Source organism: Gopherus flavomarginatus, chromosome 2 (genome assembly GCF_025201925.1).
Source record: "Gopherus flavomarginatus isolate rGopFla2 chromosome 2, rGopFla2.mat.asm, whole genome shotgun sequence".
Lineage (NCBI taxonomy): Eukaryota > Metazoa > Chordata > Testudines > Testudinidae > Gopherus > Gopherus flavomarginatus.
In genome coordinates, this window is record NC_066618.1 from 135,698,534 (window position 1) to 135,715,563 (window position 17,030).

General features: G+C 46.3%; 2 protein-coding genes across 6 annotated transcripts in view; one reads left to right on the top strand and one right to left on the bottom strand.

The window, feature by feature from the left end:
• The window catches only part of ROPN1L (rhophilin associated tail protein 1 like), a 36,578-nt gene extending 30,574 nt beyond the window's left edge, over nt 1–6,004 (top strand). For all 3 annotated transcript variants that reach the window (XM_050937571.1, XM_050937573.1, XM_050937574.1), the window contains exon 6: nt 5,910–6,004. In XM_050937571.1, coding sequence (XP_050793528.1) covers nt 5,910–5,994 — 85 coding nt within the window. In that variant the 3' untranslated portion in view covers nt 5,995–6,004. The remainder of the gene's footprint in view (nt 1–5,909) is intronic.
• Nucleotides 967–16,387, bottom strand: SNRNP48 (small nuclear ribonucleoprotein U11/U12 subunit 48). Of its 3 annotated transcripts, none has more exons than XM_050937553.1 (9): nt 16,142–16,387; nt 15,098–15,211; nt 14,676–14,736; nt 11,235–11,309; nt 6,900–7,094; nt 5,609–5,730; nt 4,638–4,765; nt 3,490–3,651; nt 967–2,217 (listed from the first exon to the last, which is right to left on the bottom strand). In XM_050937553.1, exons 2-9 carry the CDS (start codon nt 15,170–15,172, stop codon nt 2,178–2,180), a joined length of 858 nt encoding a protein of 285 aa, XP_050793510.1. In that variant the 5' UTR covers nt 15,173–15,211; nt 16,142–16,387; the 3' UTR covers nt 967–2,177. The 3 variants fall into 3 exon arrangements, with proteins under 3 accessions (XP_050793510.1, XP_050793508.1, XP_050793509.1); XM_050937551.1 differs by lacking the exon at nt 16,142–16,387 and adding an exon at nt 16,006–16,125; XM_050937552.1 differs by lacking the exon at nt 16,142–16,387 and adding an exon at nt 15,938–15,958.
• Nucleotides 16,388–17,030: the final 643 nt, after the last annotated feature.

The following is a 17,030-nucleotide window of genomic DNA, read 5'->3' on the forward strand; positions in this document are numbered from 1 at the left end:
GCTGCCTGGGGGACAAGGGCTAGGGGGGAGTTCTCTTTTCTGGCCCTGGCCCCAGCCCCAGGGCAGCCTGCCTGCACCCCAAACTCCTCATTCCCAGCCCTGCCACACCCAGAGCCCACATAGCCAGAGCCCTCACCCCCCCACCCCAACCCTCTGCCCTAGCCCTGAGCCTCTCCCAAACCCCTCATCCGTGGCCCCAGCCAGAGCCCTCATCCTCCCACACCCTAACCCTCTGCCCCAGCCCTGAGCCCCCTCCTGCATCATGAACCCGTCAGCCCCACCCCAAAGCCCTCACCCCAATCCTCTACCCTAGCCCTGAGCCCCCTCCCATACCCCAAACCCATCCACAGTCCTCACCCCTGCACCCCCTCTCACCTCCAACTCCCTCCCAGAGCCTGCACCCCCTCCAACCCTCAAACTCCCTCCCAGAGCCTGCACCCCTCACCCTCTTCCACCTGCACCCCCAGCCCAGAGCCTGCACTCAAAGTCTGTCCCAGAGCCTGCACTCGCACCCCCACCCCCTTCCCACACACCCTCTCCTATCTCCAAACTACATCCCAGAGCCTGCACCCCCACTCCCAGCGTGGAGCCTGCACTCAGCACCCAAACTTCATCCTAGACCCCCTCCCCCACCCAAACTCCCTCCCAGAGCCCAACCTCTCACCCCTTTTGCAATCAAACTCCCTCCCAGAGCCTGCACCCAATCCCCTGCCCCAGCCCACGGCCTGCACCCTAGACCTCCTCCCCCCACCCAAACTCCCTCCCAGAGCCTTAGGAAGGTTGGGGGAAGAGTTTGGGTGGACGGGTTCTGGGCACCACCAACATTTCTACAAACCCACCATCCCTGCTGAACACGACAGCTTTGCAGTATGCAAGAATGGAGACTAAGATGACAGCAGTCAACACACACTCTTGTGACTCAGCCTAGGACCCAGGTCTTCAGAGGCTAACCATCCTGTAACAGACTCACCTTCACACTGCACTTTATTCAGGTTTCCAATGACTGATGCATAAGACTATAGAGCAGTGGTCCCCAACCTTTTCGAGGCCAGTAGCACACACATGTTTTCAGAAGAGTGTGGCAGGCACCAACAATTTTTCAAGGCTTATTTTGTATTTGTACATTAAATAGGAAAATCATATTTAATATACATAATATATGAATCCATAAGATAAAAAGGGTAATTTTACATGTAAGAGGTATTAATTAAATTTGGCAAATACTCTTTCACCTTACCATGTGAATTTGCTCTTTTTTATCTACCCGTAAGAAAAATTAAGGAGTTTTTACAAAATAAATATCAAACAGTTTTCATCTTATTTATTTTAAAAAAGTTAAACATTGTTGAACTGCTGGTCCAAATATATTTATTATTCTTACTTCAACCTAGAATGAAGCCTGCAGCCCCGGAGTTCTGTCCCCGGCAGGCGCGGGCTGCGGTTTCTCTCTGTCTTAAGCCATGGTCCCAGCCCTGCCAGGGACCGAGAACACCAGCGCCCCCACAGCCTGCAGCCCCGAGTTCTCTGTCCCCAGCAGGGGCAGGGCCGAAGCCGGAGAGAAGCCGTGGACTGGCGCCTGCCAGGGACAGAGGACTCCGGCGCCCACAGCCCCGGAGAAAAGCTGCAGCCCCGTACCTCCCAGGGACAGAGAACACCGGCACCTGCAGCCCTGGAGTTCTCTGTCCCCGGCAGGCGCGGGGTCACAGCTTCTCTCCCCTGCTGGGCACTAGGCAGGTACACATAAATGCCCCGGCGGGCACCATGGCTCCTGTGGGCACCACGCTGGGGACCACTGCTATAGAGGATCCTCCCAAAGTCACTGCAAACCTGCACAAATTTGAATCCTCATCACTTCCTCTTTTACTTCAATCACCAGACCAAGTTGGGCTGAATGAAAAATGACAATATAAATAAATTATATTTATCAGTCAAAGGCAATACAACAAATTACACATCACCTTCTAATGCAGAGATAAAAACCATCTGAGACACGAGACCATGGTACGGTTGTCAGGATGAGGGAAAGATGTCATTGGCAGCCTCCCAGCTCTGGGTACAACATTCAATACACAATGCTATCGCCATCAGCACGCTGCTGATATTCACAGCTCTGAATGATTCAATTTAAGTCTATTTCCTTAACTAACAGCTGACACATCTTCTTTAAAGTCCTTTTCCTATTTTCTTCTTTTGTGGTTGTGATACTTGTCTTCAGCCCTGGAATAGAAATAAGCCATTATAGCCAATGTCTTGTTAGGATCTCAGCACTTAACAGATTACTCCAAAACTGCTTGGCTGACTGAACTTTCACTGATGAGAGTCTGAACATTAGAGAAGCCTGAAGTTTTTCAAGACTGAAGATATCCTTTAAATCAAAGCACTTCCTTCAAAATCTTGTCACTTATCTTCCCTTTGAGGGTTCATTGCCAGTGAGCTTTATTCAAGTCTCATTGCACAATCCTACACTCTGACGGAGCACAATGTATCTCGTAAAAACAACTGCGTAAAGCCCATTTTATGAGACAAGCAGCCACTCCAGCCTATGCACCAAAGCATATGGTCAAAGCATTTGTGTTTTTGTGAGCTGATCCACACTTGCTAGGAGTTGTGCTATACAACTTCTTCCATTTCTGTTATAAACCAATATAGGGTCACAAAGAGAGCCTGGAAGGCTGACGGGAAAGTGTTTTGAGTAAGCTCCTAAAATCACACTTGGACCCATATCCTCAGCTGGGATCTGTTGGCTCTAGCACTTGCACCAGTGCCAGATCCAAGTGAATTCTATGGGACTGCATCAACTCTGCACTATGGGCATGAGACTCTGTATTAGTAGATCCCATTGCAGGTCATCATCTCTTCACTTTTAGGACTAAAAAACTTAGTTCTCTATTTCTTCAGTGGTGTTGGTGTCATTCCTTACGGACAATTTTGTTCTGAAGCTTAGGAAATCTTTCCGTTTAGAACAAAAGAATCCGACACCTATACGTGAAGCAAATGGTAGAGCTGACAACTAATCTAACTGGTAGATCCCCATGCAAACTCCTCAGAAGTATGTATTAACATTCACTCCATGTACACCAACTAAGTAACTATCAGTAATACAAGGTGTGGTTAATTCATAATATACAGCCCACATAACACAAGCAGAGAACACTAGCTGACCCTTTGGGTCAGATCTGAGCCAATGCTCCTGCATTGTCAGGGGCAAGTCACTGCTGGGGGAGCCATCTTTTGGATCCCTGATTAAACCCTGAAATCTGGATCACTTGTTTTTTTTTTTTTTTTTAAAGATTCCACAGCAAATTCTGCTTGGACAGGGGCTTAGCTTAGCTGATCTGTGTTACTACATTCTGCCTCTGAATTCTCCTGTATTTCCACTTGGAAGGAGTATTACGTTCCTGCACTAAACTCGGATGCACCGTTACGTTTCATTGGTGACTATCATCACTGACTGGTACAGGCAAACAAATTGCTTAGAGTAACACTTGCCTCTCTCTTTTTCTCCTGGAATCCCTGTCTTTGCCTCTTTCTCTACTTCTTTGTTTGTCTGGACTTCTGCTGGGATCTCTCCTGTGTCTAGATCGATCAACATCCTTAGAGCTTCCACAAGACTGTCGAGAGTCCACTGATGCTGACCGTCTCTCTTCATTTCTGAAGAAAAAAAAAAAAGTCACTGGTTTTGTTTAATAAAGTTTCATAAACACTGTAGTTATTAGAATACTTTTAATCTCCATCGGTCTGCCTCTGGTAGGCAATGAAAAGGAACTGTACTCCATTTGGTAGGATCATTTTCTTCTTCTTTTATTTGTGATAATAAAAGCTTGGAAACAAGACACTTTTAGCCACTGATTTTGGCTTCTCTCATTTGACAGGTTGCAATTTCTTCCCCAGTTCTTTAGGTGCAAAGGCTGATATAGGTCCGATTTACTATTTCAACCATCCAAGTCAGGAAATAAAAATGGGAAGCATTACACAGTGACGCAGACACACTCCCATGTCACACAGGTAATAAAGTCTATCCTGTTTTCTTTTTCAACACCCAAGTGAAGGATTACTGTTGATGTTAAGTATACATAAGATACACTAGTAGTGCAACACAACTATGTTCATGTACCTATGAGAACCTTAAAGGGACATTGTCAACTTGACATCTAATCAGTTTTTTAAAAAAGGAGTTCAAAATAGTTTACGGTACTATTCCAGTCCCACATCTCTCCAACTCTTGTGTTTTAAAAGTCACATTTTCACAGGTTTTTCTCTCCTGAGCTGCTCTGTGACTGTCTGAGACCTGTGGTTACAGTGCTGTACTAAGACTCAGGAGAGCGTATGTTCATGTTCCGGCTCTGCCACAAACTGCTTGTGTGGCCTTAGGAAAAAGTCATTTCATTTCCCCATCTGCAAAGTGGGAACACCACTTCTTTTCTCCCATCCCTTGTCTTGTCTACGTAAGCCATACACTCTTCAGGGCAAGGACTATTTTAGTATGGATTTGTACTGTCCACGACAATGGGTCTATTTCTCAACTGGGCCTTCTATGTGTTACTAGAATACAGTAATAGGTCGCTATGGATTAACGGTTGCCAGTGTCCCTGCACAAAGAAAGCATTTGGTGAGTGCTGAGAGGTTCTTCTTAATACCTTCCTGAAGACTTTGCTGAAATGGAAGATTTTCCTCCTTCACACGTCTCTGCATTGTCTGGTTTACCTTCCTCCTGCCAGTGGCTGCTGAGTTCTTCCATGTGCACACCAATCACATCTCTGATTACCTGGGAAGAGATTAATAAAAGAAAACTTGAAGCTAAAATAGACTAGAAAACACCAAGTAAAAGAGGAGGTCTGAGGTGTGGTTTTTAAATGCACTAGATATTTGTACGGAAAAACATTTGTTTGCTGAAATAAAAACTCCAAAGTAACTTTACTAAAAAGCACCTTAAAGGGACACTATCAACATGCAGGTTGCTGGAATTTGCACATACAAAACTCAGTATTAAAAGTAGCTGTGATCAATACATTCAGTAACTTGCAGTGAAAAAAAGTTTTCTGTTTGCATCTGAAAAAGTTTCTCTGAAGTCTTTGCAACCCCAAACAGCTAAGGCACAAGAAAAGGATACTGAAATTGACTAGTCTAGCCTCACTGTTCAGGAATGATGAACTATGCTCATGATGGACACAAGATTTTTAAACTTCTTTCCTTTTTAACAGTCTCAGCTGTTTGTATCGGAATTGGGGTAAGGAAAAATGCATTTTAAATACATGTGTTTTTAACCCTGCAGTGCCCCTCTAAGTAGTTTATGCAACTTTCAAATTGACATAGCTCAAACTACAGGATAGCCACAAAGTGATGCCAGGAAACACTGACAACCAACAAGGAGAAAAATACTTTAAACCATTAACATTTCTTTTTGAGATTTATAAAATTGCTAACACATTTACTAACCCACATCTTCAGACTTGGTCAGAAAGTTTAAGATTTTTTTGCCTAAGCATCGTTGTTAAAACTGTTTTTACTAATCTGAATAGAGCACATTAGAGAGTGTACACCGTGAAAAGACTGAGCATTTTAATACCCGCAAGGACTTGCATTCTCTACAAAAAGATTTGATGCTCACCTCAGTGTAAGATTTCTTTGTTATATGAACATTCTTAGCTCTGTATGACTGCCGCCGTCTTTTATAGTCTCGCATTTCTGCCAGGATTTCAAGATGAGACTTTGGACCTTTTTGACCATCATCTAATACAAATTGAATGTGAAACAAGTGGTTAAACAAACTAAAAAAAAATATGTCAGAGGCAATAAATCGGCACTTGAGAATACATAACTGGGCTGTCTTAGAATGGTGCTGTTTACAGGACTAAAGGTAAGTTTGTGTCAAGTTCTTTAACATATGTTTCTCTGGTATTTATTTACAGCATCAAACTGTGTCTACGGAAGTTGGAGAGAAAGCTGGAAGAGATCTGCTTACCCAGTAAAGACCAAAATCAACAACCAAAATAAAAGGCATTCAAGCCACCATACAAAATTATTACATGAACTCTGAGACACTGCAGTAAGACCAATGTAATGACTTGAAATAAAGTTATTTAAAAACAACTATCCTAAATACAAATTTACAAGTCACATTTTCAAAATCCATATTATTGAACTGCGGAAGTCTGGCAAACAGAGGGATCAATCCAGCAAATGTAAATGTCTATGGCCATGCAGATCCTTTTGCAGGATTGTGCTCCAGAAATAAACCATTTTTTCCCCGCATGTATATTGTTCATTTTACAGAATATAGTAATTGGAGGAGTCCTGATCTCTCTCACTAGTTTATATATATTCTCCAGAATTGTCTCTGTGCCAAATGATCATCATGTGTCTCTTATCACATTTCGATTGTTAGTGTTCCATGCTGCTTTAATCTCATATCAGCTTTCACAGCAGAAATCTTGCAAAATTTCACATTCAGTTGTGAGCCAAAGAAGTGCAGGCCTGTTGCAGCAGAAATGAAGGATCCCTCCTCCTGCTGAAATGCAGGCAATAGATACAATGAGAGAAGAACTGTTTGGACAGAAAGCCTGCAGAACTGAAGGTGGAAAGGAGAAAGCTACAATAGGCAACTACACAAAGACCACCACATTACAGGATCTGAAGGTAACTTACCTCTGTCCTGAACTGTAATTTTTTTTTTTTTTTTAAAGAAAAATACAAAGAGTATTTGCCATCTCTTTTCCGGGCTAGTTTGCATAATTTTTGCCCTTTTCCTAGAATCCACAATTTGGTTTACATTTTATTAATTCAAACCTGAATAGATGTTCAATCAAATCCCTCTAACTGTAGAAACATGACAACATTAGAAAATGACAAACACTGCCATTTTAAGTTGTAAAACTCAAGAATTGGAATATTTCTCAAACCTTGGGTGACTTTAGCAGCCAAATCTACAAAGAGATCACTGTCGTTTTCAGTGGCCTGGGATCTGGACCTCTGTTTCTTCGTCTCTTCCAGGACATAATCATAGATTGCAAGACGATCCGCTTGAGTCAGGTCACAGATGCAGCGTTTGTGGTTTTGGGGAACTTCAACAGGCAGTGAAGAATAGGTACCTAAAGCTTGTGAACAAATGGACATTATTACTTCCATAAAATGGAAATACAGAGAAAAACTTGTGAGGAGGAGCACGTGTGCTGGCACTAGGAACTTGGACACTATTTACATACTTTTCATTTGTGCAAGACAGACTTCTTCAGCTTCACTGGATTCAGATAGCTTAAAAAGTGCTTTAGTTGGCGTAATTTTGGGAAACCACTGAAGTCTGCTTCATGAAATGACGACTCTGTAACAGACTGTCACCAAATGGCCCCTACACTTCTATTTCGTTAACTTTCCTCCAATATGCACCTGGGGAGCCAGGAGTTTTGGTGTCTCCTGCAGGGACTATGAAGGCTATTTGGGGGGAAAGGGAGAGAATGGCCACAAAAACTATCTAGTCCACAATACGATTTCCTGTATTATGTTATTAGTGACAGCCCACTAGCCTGCAAAAGAATCTTTTTGTACTGGTCCAATAGTACATATTTATTTTTAAATTTGTTTCCAAATTTCAACTGCAAACTAGTTGAAAACCAACATTCTATTGGCAATAATTGGAATCAAAGCCTCTGTTTAATCAAACAGATAATGCTCAATTGTCTGTGCCAAATACTTTCGAAGACGATTCAGAACAGGCTACCTTCTACCCGCTCACATTGCTAGTCGGTTTAAAAACCCTGAAGAGAAGTAATGTGCAACAAACATTTACAATTGGCAAAACAGACTTGCCAGTCTCCTCCTATTTATTAGTCTACACTTACTCACTAGCTATACAGTTACCAAGATGTATTTGTTACCTGCTGGCTAAAAAACACCTGCATCCCCAATTTATTAAAAAACTGTAGTCGCGCTCCCTGTTGTTGGCAAAGATTTTATTTCCTTCAAACAGAATAGTCAAACCCTCAGTCATGCTCTCTCCAACACACTGTAGCATTTCAAAGTGAATTTCTTGAAACAACAGAATATGGCTCTTATGAAAGGCTATCACTTGCAGAAAGGATGCTGTATAGCTTTCAAGCCTTGTCTACGCTGCCAAGGGCATGTAGGTTACATGTATCTACATGCTGCACTGAAAAACAGGCTGCATTCACACTGTGGTGGTTAGCTACATGTGGCAAAAAAAAGGCTCTGGCAGGGGAGAAGCAATAGAAAAAAAAGCTCCAACAGTGATGCCAGAGCCTTTCCTTGCAGCAGGAAAAGGCTCCAGCAGTGGGGTGATGCTGGAGTCTTTCTCCACTGCCTCCCCACTGCTACAGCCTGTCCTTGCAGTGGAGAGACTCCCGCAGTGGAACACTACACTGCTAAAAATAGCAGTGTATATGTGAGAGGCACTGCTAGTGCATGTCAAGAGTGAGTAGAGTACGTACCCTAAAGTTCAAGTGTGTCTTTACTCTACTTGCCCAAGCAGTGCCTCACCATCTACACTGCTATTTATACCCGTGCAGCGTATGTATTCAACACACACAGTCAATGGAGACAAAGCCTAAGTAAGGAGAACGTTCATCTCCCTGATTCCCCTTCATTCTCACCCCTGCTCATGAAAGAAGAATCAAGGATATTTTTATTTAATATTGATAACTGCGTATTGAAAACCTGGACTACAACTCTGCATTAGTGGAGAGCTTGAGAGAAAAGAATAAGTGTTTACCAAGTAAAACCTGATAATAAATTAAGAAGTTATTAGGTGAATGTGGACAGTTTGGACAACTTTGGTTCTTTCTTCTGACAGCTTCTCAAAAGTGCAAGAGCACAGTGTTAAGATAGGATGGTGAGCTATAACTGTGACACCTAGTGGCCCATAGATGTATTTTTGCAATACAGCATATGGTACATGTTTTGGTGTTCATTTATTTTCTTTTAAAGTTGTTCAGTGCATTCAGGTTAGATTAAGATTTGAAATTAACATTATTATAGCTTTGTTAAACCATGGGGGAAAAACTTCACATCTTCCAAAATATGCCATCAATCTTATGAAAATTTCCAGATGCCTCCTTTCCAGACAGCCTATTCTACAGGTTTCCATTTCTATTTTAGAGAAAGAAAAACAGAGCAGAAAAGTTTGCCAGTCAGTGCTGCTGTATTCAGCTGCTGAGTTAGCAAGTCAGAAAGGGAAAATGAGCGTACACTTTTTTCCCTATGTACTCTAGGGTTGCCAATTTTGGTTGGACGTATTCCTGGAGGTTTCATCACATGACAATCTTTAAATTTAAAGTTATTATTTAATTCCTGGAGACTCCAGTACAATCCTGGAGGGCTGGCAACCTTAATTTGTGCATGTGTGTATTTTAAAATGACAGTCAGTAGCTTAAAGCAGTTTTATCCAGGTGCCACAAACACTCCCACAGCACACACTAGCTCTACTGCCATCTGTACAAGCAAGCACAGTTTGTCAAGAGGCTGTCTTGATTTCATCTTTCATTCTCTTGAGAAATCTATTTCTGTCCTTTCCTGGGCTCCAAGCTGTTTTGTATGTTCTCTGATCAGTGAAAAACAGGGTGTAAGGACTTAAATGTATGGGTGGACACAATCTCCATCCTATCTATGGAGGAGCAGGCCCCTCTGACTAAATCACTCTAATTCTAATCCATTGTAAATACAGAAATTGAAGGTACACGTATTGTGGGGCAATGAAAGACAACTACATATCACACGCCCAACAAAACAAATGTTAGTTTGGGGATTCAGAGGAGGAAGTGAAAGCAAAAGGGAAGATTTCTTGTCCAGGAAAAGTACTCCCACCAGTGGGAGTGGGGTTCGGTCTGAGGGGGTTCTGGGCTGTGGAAGGTGGAAGAGGGGACAGCTCAGAGAGCTGGGCCAGAGGGGGTCAGTAGGGGAAAGATTTTAAATAGGGGGATTGTGGGACTGAACTAAAGAAACATCGTGAGCTTTGCACGGCTAGATTTCCAGTCCTGAAGATAGCTCTTGAGTTGAACATGGAGGCCTTGAAGCCTCCCCAGATCCCAGGTGAGGGAGGAGAACACAGCTGTGGGGACCAGAGGAAGTAAGGGAGCAAATGAATCTTGTATGACAGTGTCATAAACAGATAGTAGGAGTTAATAGAACAGAAGTACTTTATATCTCTTTTGCCTGTAAAGGGTTAACAAGTTCTGTAAGCCTGGCTGTCACCTGACCAGAGGACCAATCAGGGGACAGGATACTTTCAAATCTTGAGGAAGGGAAGTTTGTGTGTGTGCTGTTAGATTTTGGTTGTTGTTCACTCTGGGGGCTCAGAGGGATCAGACGTGCAACCAGGTTTCTCTCCAATCTCTCCGATACAGGCTCTTATAAGTTCAGAATAGTGAGTACTAGGTAGATAAAGCGAGTTAGGCTTATGGTTGTTTTCTTTATTTTCAAATGTGTATTTGGTAGGAAGGAGTTCAAATTTGTATTTTGCTGAAAAGATTTTAATTTGTACTTGTATACTTAGGCTGGGAGGGTATTCCCAGTGTCTATAGCTGAAAGACCCTGTACCTATTCCATTTTTTAAATTTACAAAGATAATTTTTACTGTTTTTTCTTTCTTTAATTAAAAGTTTCTTGTTTAAGAACCTAATTGTTTTTTTATTCTGGTGAGACCCCAGGGGACTGGGTCTGGATCCACCAGGGAATTGGTGGGGAGAAAGGAGGAAAGGGGGAGAGAAAGGTTAATTTTCTCTCTGTGTTAGGATTACTCTCTCTCTCAGGGAGAGTCTGGGAGGGGGAAAGAGAAGGAAGGGAGGAAGGTGAATTTTCCTCTCTGTTTTAAGATTCAAGGAGTTTGAATCACAGTAATCTTCCAGGGTAACCCAGGGAGGGGAAGTCTGGGAGAGGCAAAGGGTTTACTTTCCTTCTGTTAAAACCCAGAGGGACTGGGTCTTGGGGGTCCCCAGGCAAGGTTTTTGGGGGGGGACCGGAGTGTACCAGGCACTGGAATTCCTGGTTAGTGGCAGCGCTACAAGTACTAAGCTGGTAACTGAGCTTAGAGGAATTCACGCTGGTACCCCATCTTTTGGACGCTAAGGTTCAGAGTGGGGAATTATACCATGACAGACAGTGAACCCACAAATGAGATCAAGGGAGACTGGGAAGAGATGGCTTGAGTGATCATGAATGGGAGGACAGATGGCCCACACTACAGAAAAACTGGAGAACCCCTGGCTTAATCTGTGTACTCCACTTACCTTCACTGGAGCCTCCACCTTCTTTTGCACTTAAAGCTTTAGCTTCTTTAATAATCTTAAATTGTAGATCCTTATCTGAAAAAGAGGAAAAGAGAATTTTACAAAGCTCCTACACCTTTGTACAAGTCCACCCTGAGGTATGTGCTAGATCTGTGCTTTTAGCTGGCGAGGTTTAATGGACAGGTAGGCAGTGGTTATTGTACAGAGAGAAAAATATTCCTCATCCTGAATTACTGCTGTTCAGGAAAAGGCCATCAGACACTCAAGAATTCTTTGACTGTAATGGAAAATTTTTTAACCAAATATATTCTGGCTTTTTAAAAGGTTTGTTCTGACATCCATTCCATGTTTTCAGTCCAGAAAACCAAACCACAGCCAGTTAATAAGATTTATATTTATTCTACAAGTAAATGTAAATGATATCAAGTTACTTCTCTGGTCCTGCTAGCAGGACCAGCTCCAGCTTTTTTGCCGCCCCAAGCAGCGAAGGAGGGAGGGAAGGAAAGAAAGATTGAACCACTGCCAAAATGCCGCTGAGGAAGACAGGGAGTGAAGGACACGCCGCTGAATTGCAGCAGAAGACTGAAGTGGACCGATTGGGCTTCCGCCGAAGCGTCGCTGCCGCCGCCTCGGACATGCCGCCCCAACAACGGACAGATGTGCTGCCCCAGACACCTGCTTCCTTCGCTGATGCCTGGAGCCAGCCTTGCCTGCTAGCGTGTCCTGTCTCCTCTGTGTCTGTTTTTCAGGTTCTCAGCTCCTCAGAACACAGACTCACACTGTGTGTCTAGCTTTATTATTTAATATTATTATGACGACTGTGCTGTGCAGATTTTTCAAACACTTGATATATAAACATCTGTTAATTGTAAACTCTGCCATTTAAAGAGGGACAAGTAACTGAAGATCACATTTTCATCTCCCTTAAAAGGGCCTTATAATCTTGTCAAGTATCAGAGGGGTAGCCGTGTTAGTCTGGATCTGTAAAAGCAGCAAAGAGTCCTGTGGCACCTTATAGACTAACAGACGTTTTGGAGCATGAGCTTTCGTGGGTGAATACCCACTTCGTCAGATGCATATAGTGGAAATTTCCAGGGGCAGGTATATATATATGCAGGCAAGCTAGAGATAATGAGGTGGTTCAACCAGGGAGGATGAGGCCCTGTTCTAGCAGTTGAGGTGTGAAAACCAAGGAAGGAGAAACTGGTTCTGTAATTGGCAAGCCATTCATAGTCTTTGTTTAATCCTGAGCTGATGGTGTCAAATTTGCAGATGAACTGAAGCTCAGCAGTTTCTCTTTGAAGTCTGGTCCTGAAGTTTTTTTGCTGCAGGATGGCCACCTTAAGGTCTGCTATAGTGTGCCCAGGGAGGTTGAAGTGTTCTTCTACAGGTTTTTGTATATTGCCATTCCTAATATCTGATTTGTGTCCGTTTATCCTTTTCCGTAGCAACTGTCCAATTTGGCCGATGTACATAGCAGAGGGGCATTGCTGGCATATATTACATTGGTGGACGTGCAGGTGAATGAACTGGTGATGGTGTGGCTGATCTGGTTAGGTCCTGTGATGGTGTCGCTGATGTAGATATGTGGGCAGAGCTGGCATCGAGGTTTGTGGCATGGATTGGTTCCTGAGCTAGAGTTACTATGGTGCAGTGTGAGAATATGTTTCAGGTTGGCAGGCTGCCTGCGGGCGAGGACTGGCCTGCCACCCAAGGCCTGTGAAAGTGTGGGATCATTGTCCAGGATGGGTTGTAGATCCCTGATGATGCGTTGGAGGTTTTTCAGCTGGGGACTGTATTTGATGGCCAGTGGAGTCCTGTTGGTTTCTTTCTTGGGGTTGTCTTGCAGTAGGAGGCTTCTGGGTACACGTCTGGCTCTGTTGATCTGTTTCCTTATTTCCTCGTGCAGGTATTGTAGTTTTGAGAATGCTTGGTGTAGATTTTGTAGGTGTTGGTCTCTGTCTGAAGGGTTAGAGCAGATGCAGTTGTACCTCAGTGCTTGGCTGTAGACAATGGATCGTGTGATGTACCCGGGATGGAAGCTGGAGGCATGAAGGTAGGCATAGCAGTCGGTAGGTTTTCGGTATAGGGTGGTGGTAATGTGACCATCACTTATTTGCACCGTGGTGTCTAGGAAGTAGACCTCCTGTGTAGACTGGTCCAGGCTGAGGTTGATGGTGGGGTGGAAGCTGTTGAAATCGTGGTGGAAGTTTTCCAGAGACTCCTTCCCATGGGTCCAGATGATGAAGATGTCATCAATGTAGCGCAGGTAGAGAAGGGGCGTGAGTGGACGAGAGCTGAGGAAGCATTGTTCCAGGTCAGCCATAAAAATATTGGCATATTGTGGGGCCATGCGGGTGCCCAACGGACAGAAATCAGATATTAGGAATGGCAATATACAAAAACCTGTAGGAGAACACTTCAACCTCCCTGGGAACACTATAGCAGACCTTAAGGTGGCCATCCTGCAGCAAAAAAACTTCAGGACCAGACTTCAAAGAGAAACTGCTGAGCTTCAGTTCATCTGCAAATTTGACACCATCAGCTCAGGATTGAACAAAGACTGTGAATGGCTTGCCAATTACAGAACCAGTTTCTCCTTCCTTGGTTTTCACACCTCAACTGCTAGAAGAGGGCCTCATCCTCCCTGATTGAACTACCTCATTATCTCTAGCTTGCCTGCATATATATACCTGCCCCTGGAAATTTCCACTACATGCATCTGACCAAGTGGGTATTCACCCACGAAAGCTCATGCTCCAAAACGTCTGTTAGTCTATAAGGTGCCACAGGACTCTTTGCTGCTTATAATCTTGGTGGCAACAACCTCTAGATTCCGGAGCAAGATTTATTTGGAAGCAAGTACAATAATGCACTACAGAGACATTAAAGGGAATCCTCCCTCACCCAACCAAGAACCATCCCACACTAATGTTTCCACTAGTTTATCCACAACTGCAGTGAAAACAGATCTCCCTTCAGAAGCTCTACTGCAGCAGCTAAATGCTATTCTTAGAGCTGGGTCAAACTGCTGAGGTGGGAGATGACATATACATGTGATCTACTCACATCACAGATGAGTCCGGTGCACAAACAAGAAAGTAACAAAGCAAAGGGAACTTGCAAGCCGTGTTAGAGATATCAAAAAAACAACAATCTGCCACAAATATGCTGATAAATAAGTGGGAATTAAATTATAATATCCTCTTCAAACTTTGAAAACGAGAAGGAAAGACAGCCTCTGACTAGGATCAGATAAGGAAAAAAGGTGTGCTGCTCAGCTTTGCAGAATGAAGGTAAAGGGCCACAAGCCAAATTTATTTTAAAAACATCTAGATGGTGAAAATAATGAAGTTTCTCTTACACTGGAGCAACTGAGGTAACATTGTCACCTGAAGTGTCTGCATTCCAATGTACAACCATTACCAAATTCATACTTACCAATAGTAATGGTGGGTATCTTTGCTTTCTCATAGTAAAATGCAGAGTCATACATTTCAGCCTACAAGCCAAAAGACATTAATTATACCATTCTGGAGTTTATAGCTAAGACTCAAGCATCCCCACTCATAACTGCCAGGGCTCCCCAATTCTGTAGTCTGATAAACCCAACTGGGCCTTCACACCCAGACAGTCTCTCACTGGACTTGTGCAGGTGCACAGGCCACCTGCAAGGACCCACCTGCAGCATCAGGACCTTCGTTTATACAATTTCTCTGGGCCTACAGTATAAACAGCAGATTTCTCTGAACCAATCCAGATCTCTTAAGACTGCCAAACTATTTCCTCTGAGCAGAACCTGACCGAGGGATTCCTGGACCTGGAAAAAACCAACCAGTTCGTCCAGAGCTGAAAGTGGCTACCTGCTCCTCTCTAGAGTACTCCAGCCTCCTCAGCCGGCAGGCCACCATGTGCTTAGCCAGGGAGGCTCTGGGCATCTGGTGATTGGCATCGTAGGGGCAAACGGCTCTCTCCTCCTGCCAGAAGCAACACATAATCAGCATGAAGCAGGGGCAGGGAACTCCTTCAGTTTGGAGCTGGGGGGCAAGGAGGTATTGGAAGCAGGGCACTCAGTCAGTGTGGGCAGGGGTGGAGCTGGGGATAAGCGGGTGTTGGAAGCAGGAAGCACAGTGCGGGTGGAGATAGTGCTGTGAGGGACAAGAGGGTGCAGGTGGAGCTGGGGAGAAAAGGGTGTTGGGGGCCAGGGGCACAGTGCAGACAGGGGTGGAGCTGGGGTAAGAGGGTGTTGAAGACGGAGAGCACAGTGCAGGTGAGGATAGTGCTGTGGGGGGCAAGGGGGTATTCGGGATGGGAGCGCAGCAAGGGTGGGGGTGGAGTTGGGGGAAAAAGGGGTGTTGGGGCACGGGGCGCAGTACAGGCAGGGGCAGAGCTAGAAGGGCATATGGGGGGCGGGGAGAAGTGCGGGCGGGGGCAGAGCTAGGGGGTCTTGAGGGCGGGGGTGCAGTGTGGGTGGGGAGAGCTGGGGGCACTGGGGCAGGGGCGCACGGAGGGTGTTGGGTGGGGGGGCGCAGTACAGGCAAGGGCGGAGCTGTGAGGTGAGGGCATATAGGGGGCGGGGGCGCAGTGTAGGGGGCGAGAGATGGGGGGTATTGGGGGCAGGCCGTGGGGTGCTGGGGGAGCGGGGGCGCAGTGTGGGCGGGGCTGGAGCTGCGGCGCAAGGCGGGGCCCCCCCAGGCCTTCACCCTCATGCACCGCGGGACACGCTCCGAGGCGAGGGAGCCCGACCCGTGGCGCTGGGAGAGATTCTTGCCTGAGCCCCGAACCACACGGCGCAGGGGGCGGCGGCCATTCCGCTCCGGCCAGCCAGGTCTCACACCCCGCCGGGGAAACACAGGCGCCTGGCGGCGGCCATGTTTGCTAAGGGCAGGGAAATGGCTTCTACTTACCTCGGAGCTATCTGGCTTCACTGTTATTGTAAATAATGGGCGTAGCGGCCATCTTTAGTGATGGCAACACTGTGGCCTGTGATCCCCGCGGTCGGGACTGCCCGGCGCAGGGTTCCGCCCTTCGCGGTTTGAGTGACAGTCACAGGCGCGGGAAGCCCCGCCGCACAGCGTGCAAGTGTCGCTAAATGAAACGGTTGAAGGGGTGTTAGCGGAGCCGGGCCTCGTGCAATCCGATGGTCGCGTGTGAACAGGCAGCTCCTTGGGCAGCCGCAGAGGGGCCTCGCCCGGCGCAGCGCGGCCCCGCAGCCCCATAGCGCAGCCGCAGGCAGGTGCTGCAGCAGCAGAGCCAGAGCGGGAGGCTCAGCGCGGGCGGCCCCTACTGGCGGGTCAGCGCGGCTCAGCCCAGGCTGCCGTTGGCCCGGAGGGGGCGGGACTTGCCCGACGCCGGGGTCGCGCCCTGATCGGGGCCGCGTGTGTGACCGACTCGCTGTCCCCGCAGGGCCCGGGGCACAGGCCGCCTGGCACCGGGCCAAGGAGCCGAGGCAACGGCTCTTATTGGCGGAGCGGCGGGAGAATCTCGCGCCCAGCAGCGCTTGGGCCAATGGAGACGTAGCCCCGGCCCCGCCCACACAGCCGCAGCCGCGGGGCAGGGAGCGAAGCGCGCGCACCCTCCCCCCTTGAGACTACGGGGCGCGCGGTGTCACGTGCAGCGCGGCTAGTGCTGCCGGGGGCGGGAGGCCGCATGGCGGGAGCAGCTCCTGGCCTGGCAGCGCCGCAGGAGGAGAAGAAGCTGAACAGGGGCGGCGGGGGAGGCAGCGCGACAAAGTGCCGGCGGCAAAGGGAACCAGCCGGGGTCCCCGGGCAGGACCAGGCCCCGGCTCTCCTCGCC

What these genes read in the sequence shown, in the direction of transcription:
- SNRNP48 (XM_050937551.1), bottom strand. Translation starts at nt 16,044, where the DNA reads ATGGCCGCCGCCCCCTGCGCCGTGTGGTTCGGGGCTCAG. An exon ending in AGGTGGAGGCTCCAGTGAAG is followed by an intron (nt 7,095 to 11,234) that starts GTAAGTGGAGTA and finishes TTTGTTCACAAG; the next exon opens with CTTTAGGTACCTATTCTTCA. An exon ending in GGCTGCTAAAGTCACCCAAG is followed by an intron (nt 5,731 to 6,899) that starts GTTTGAGAAATA and finishes AATTTGTATTAG; the next exon opens with ATGATGGTCAAAAAGGTCCA.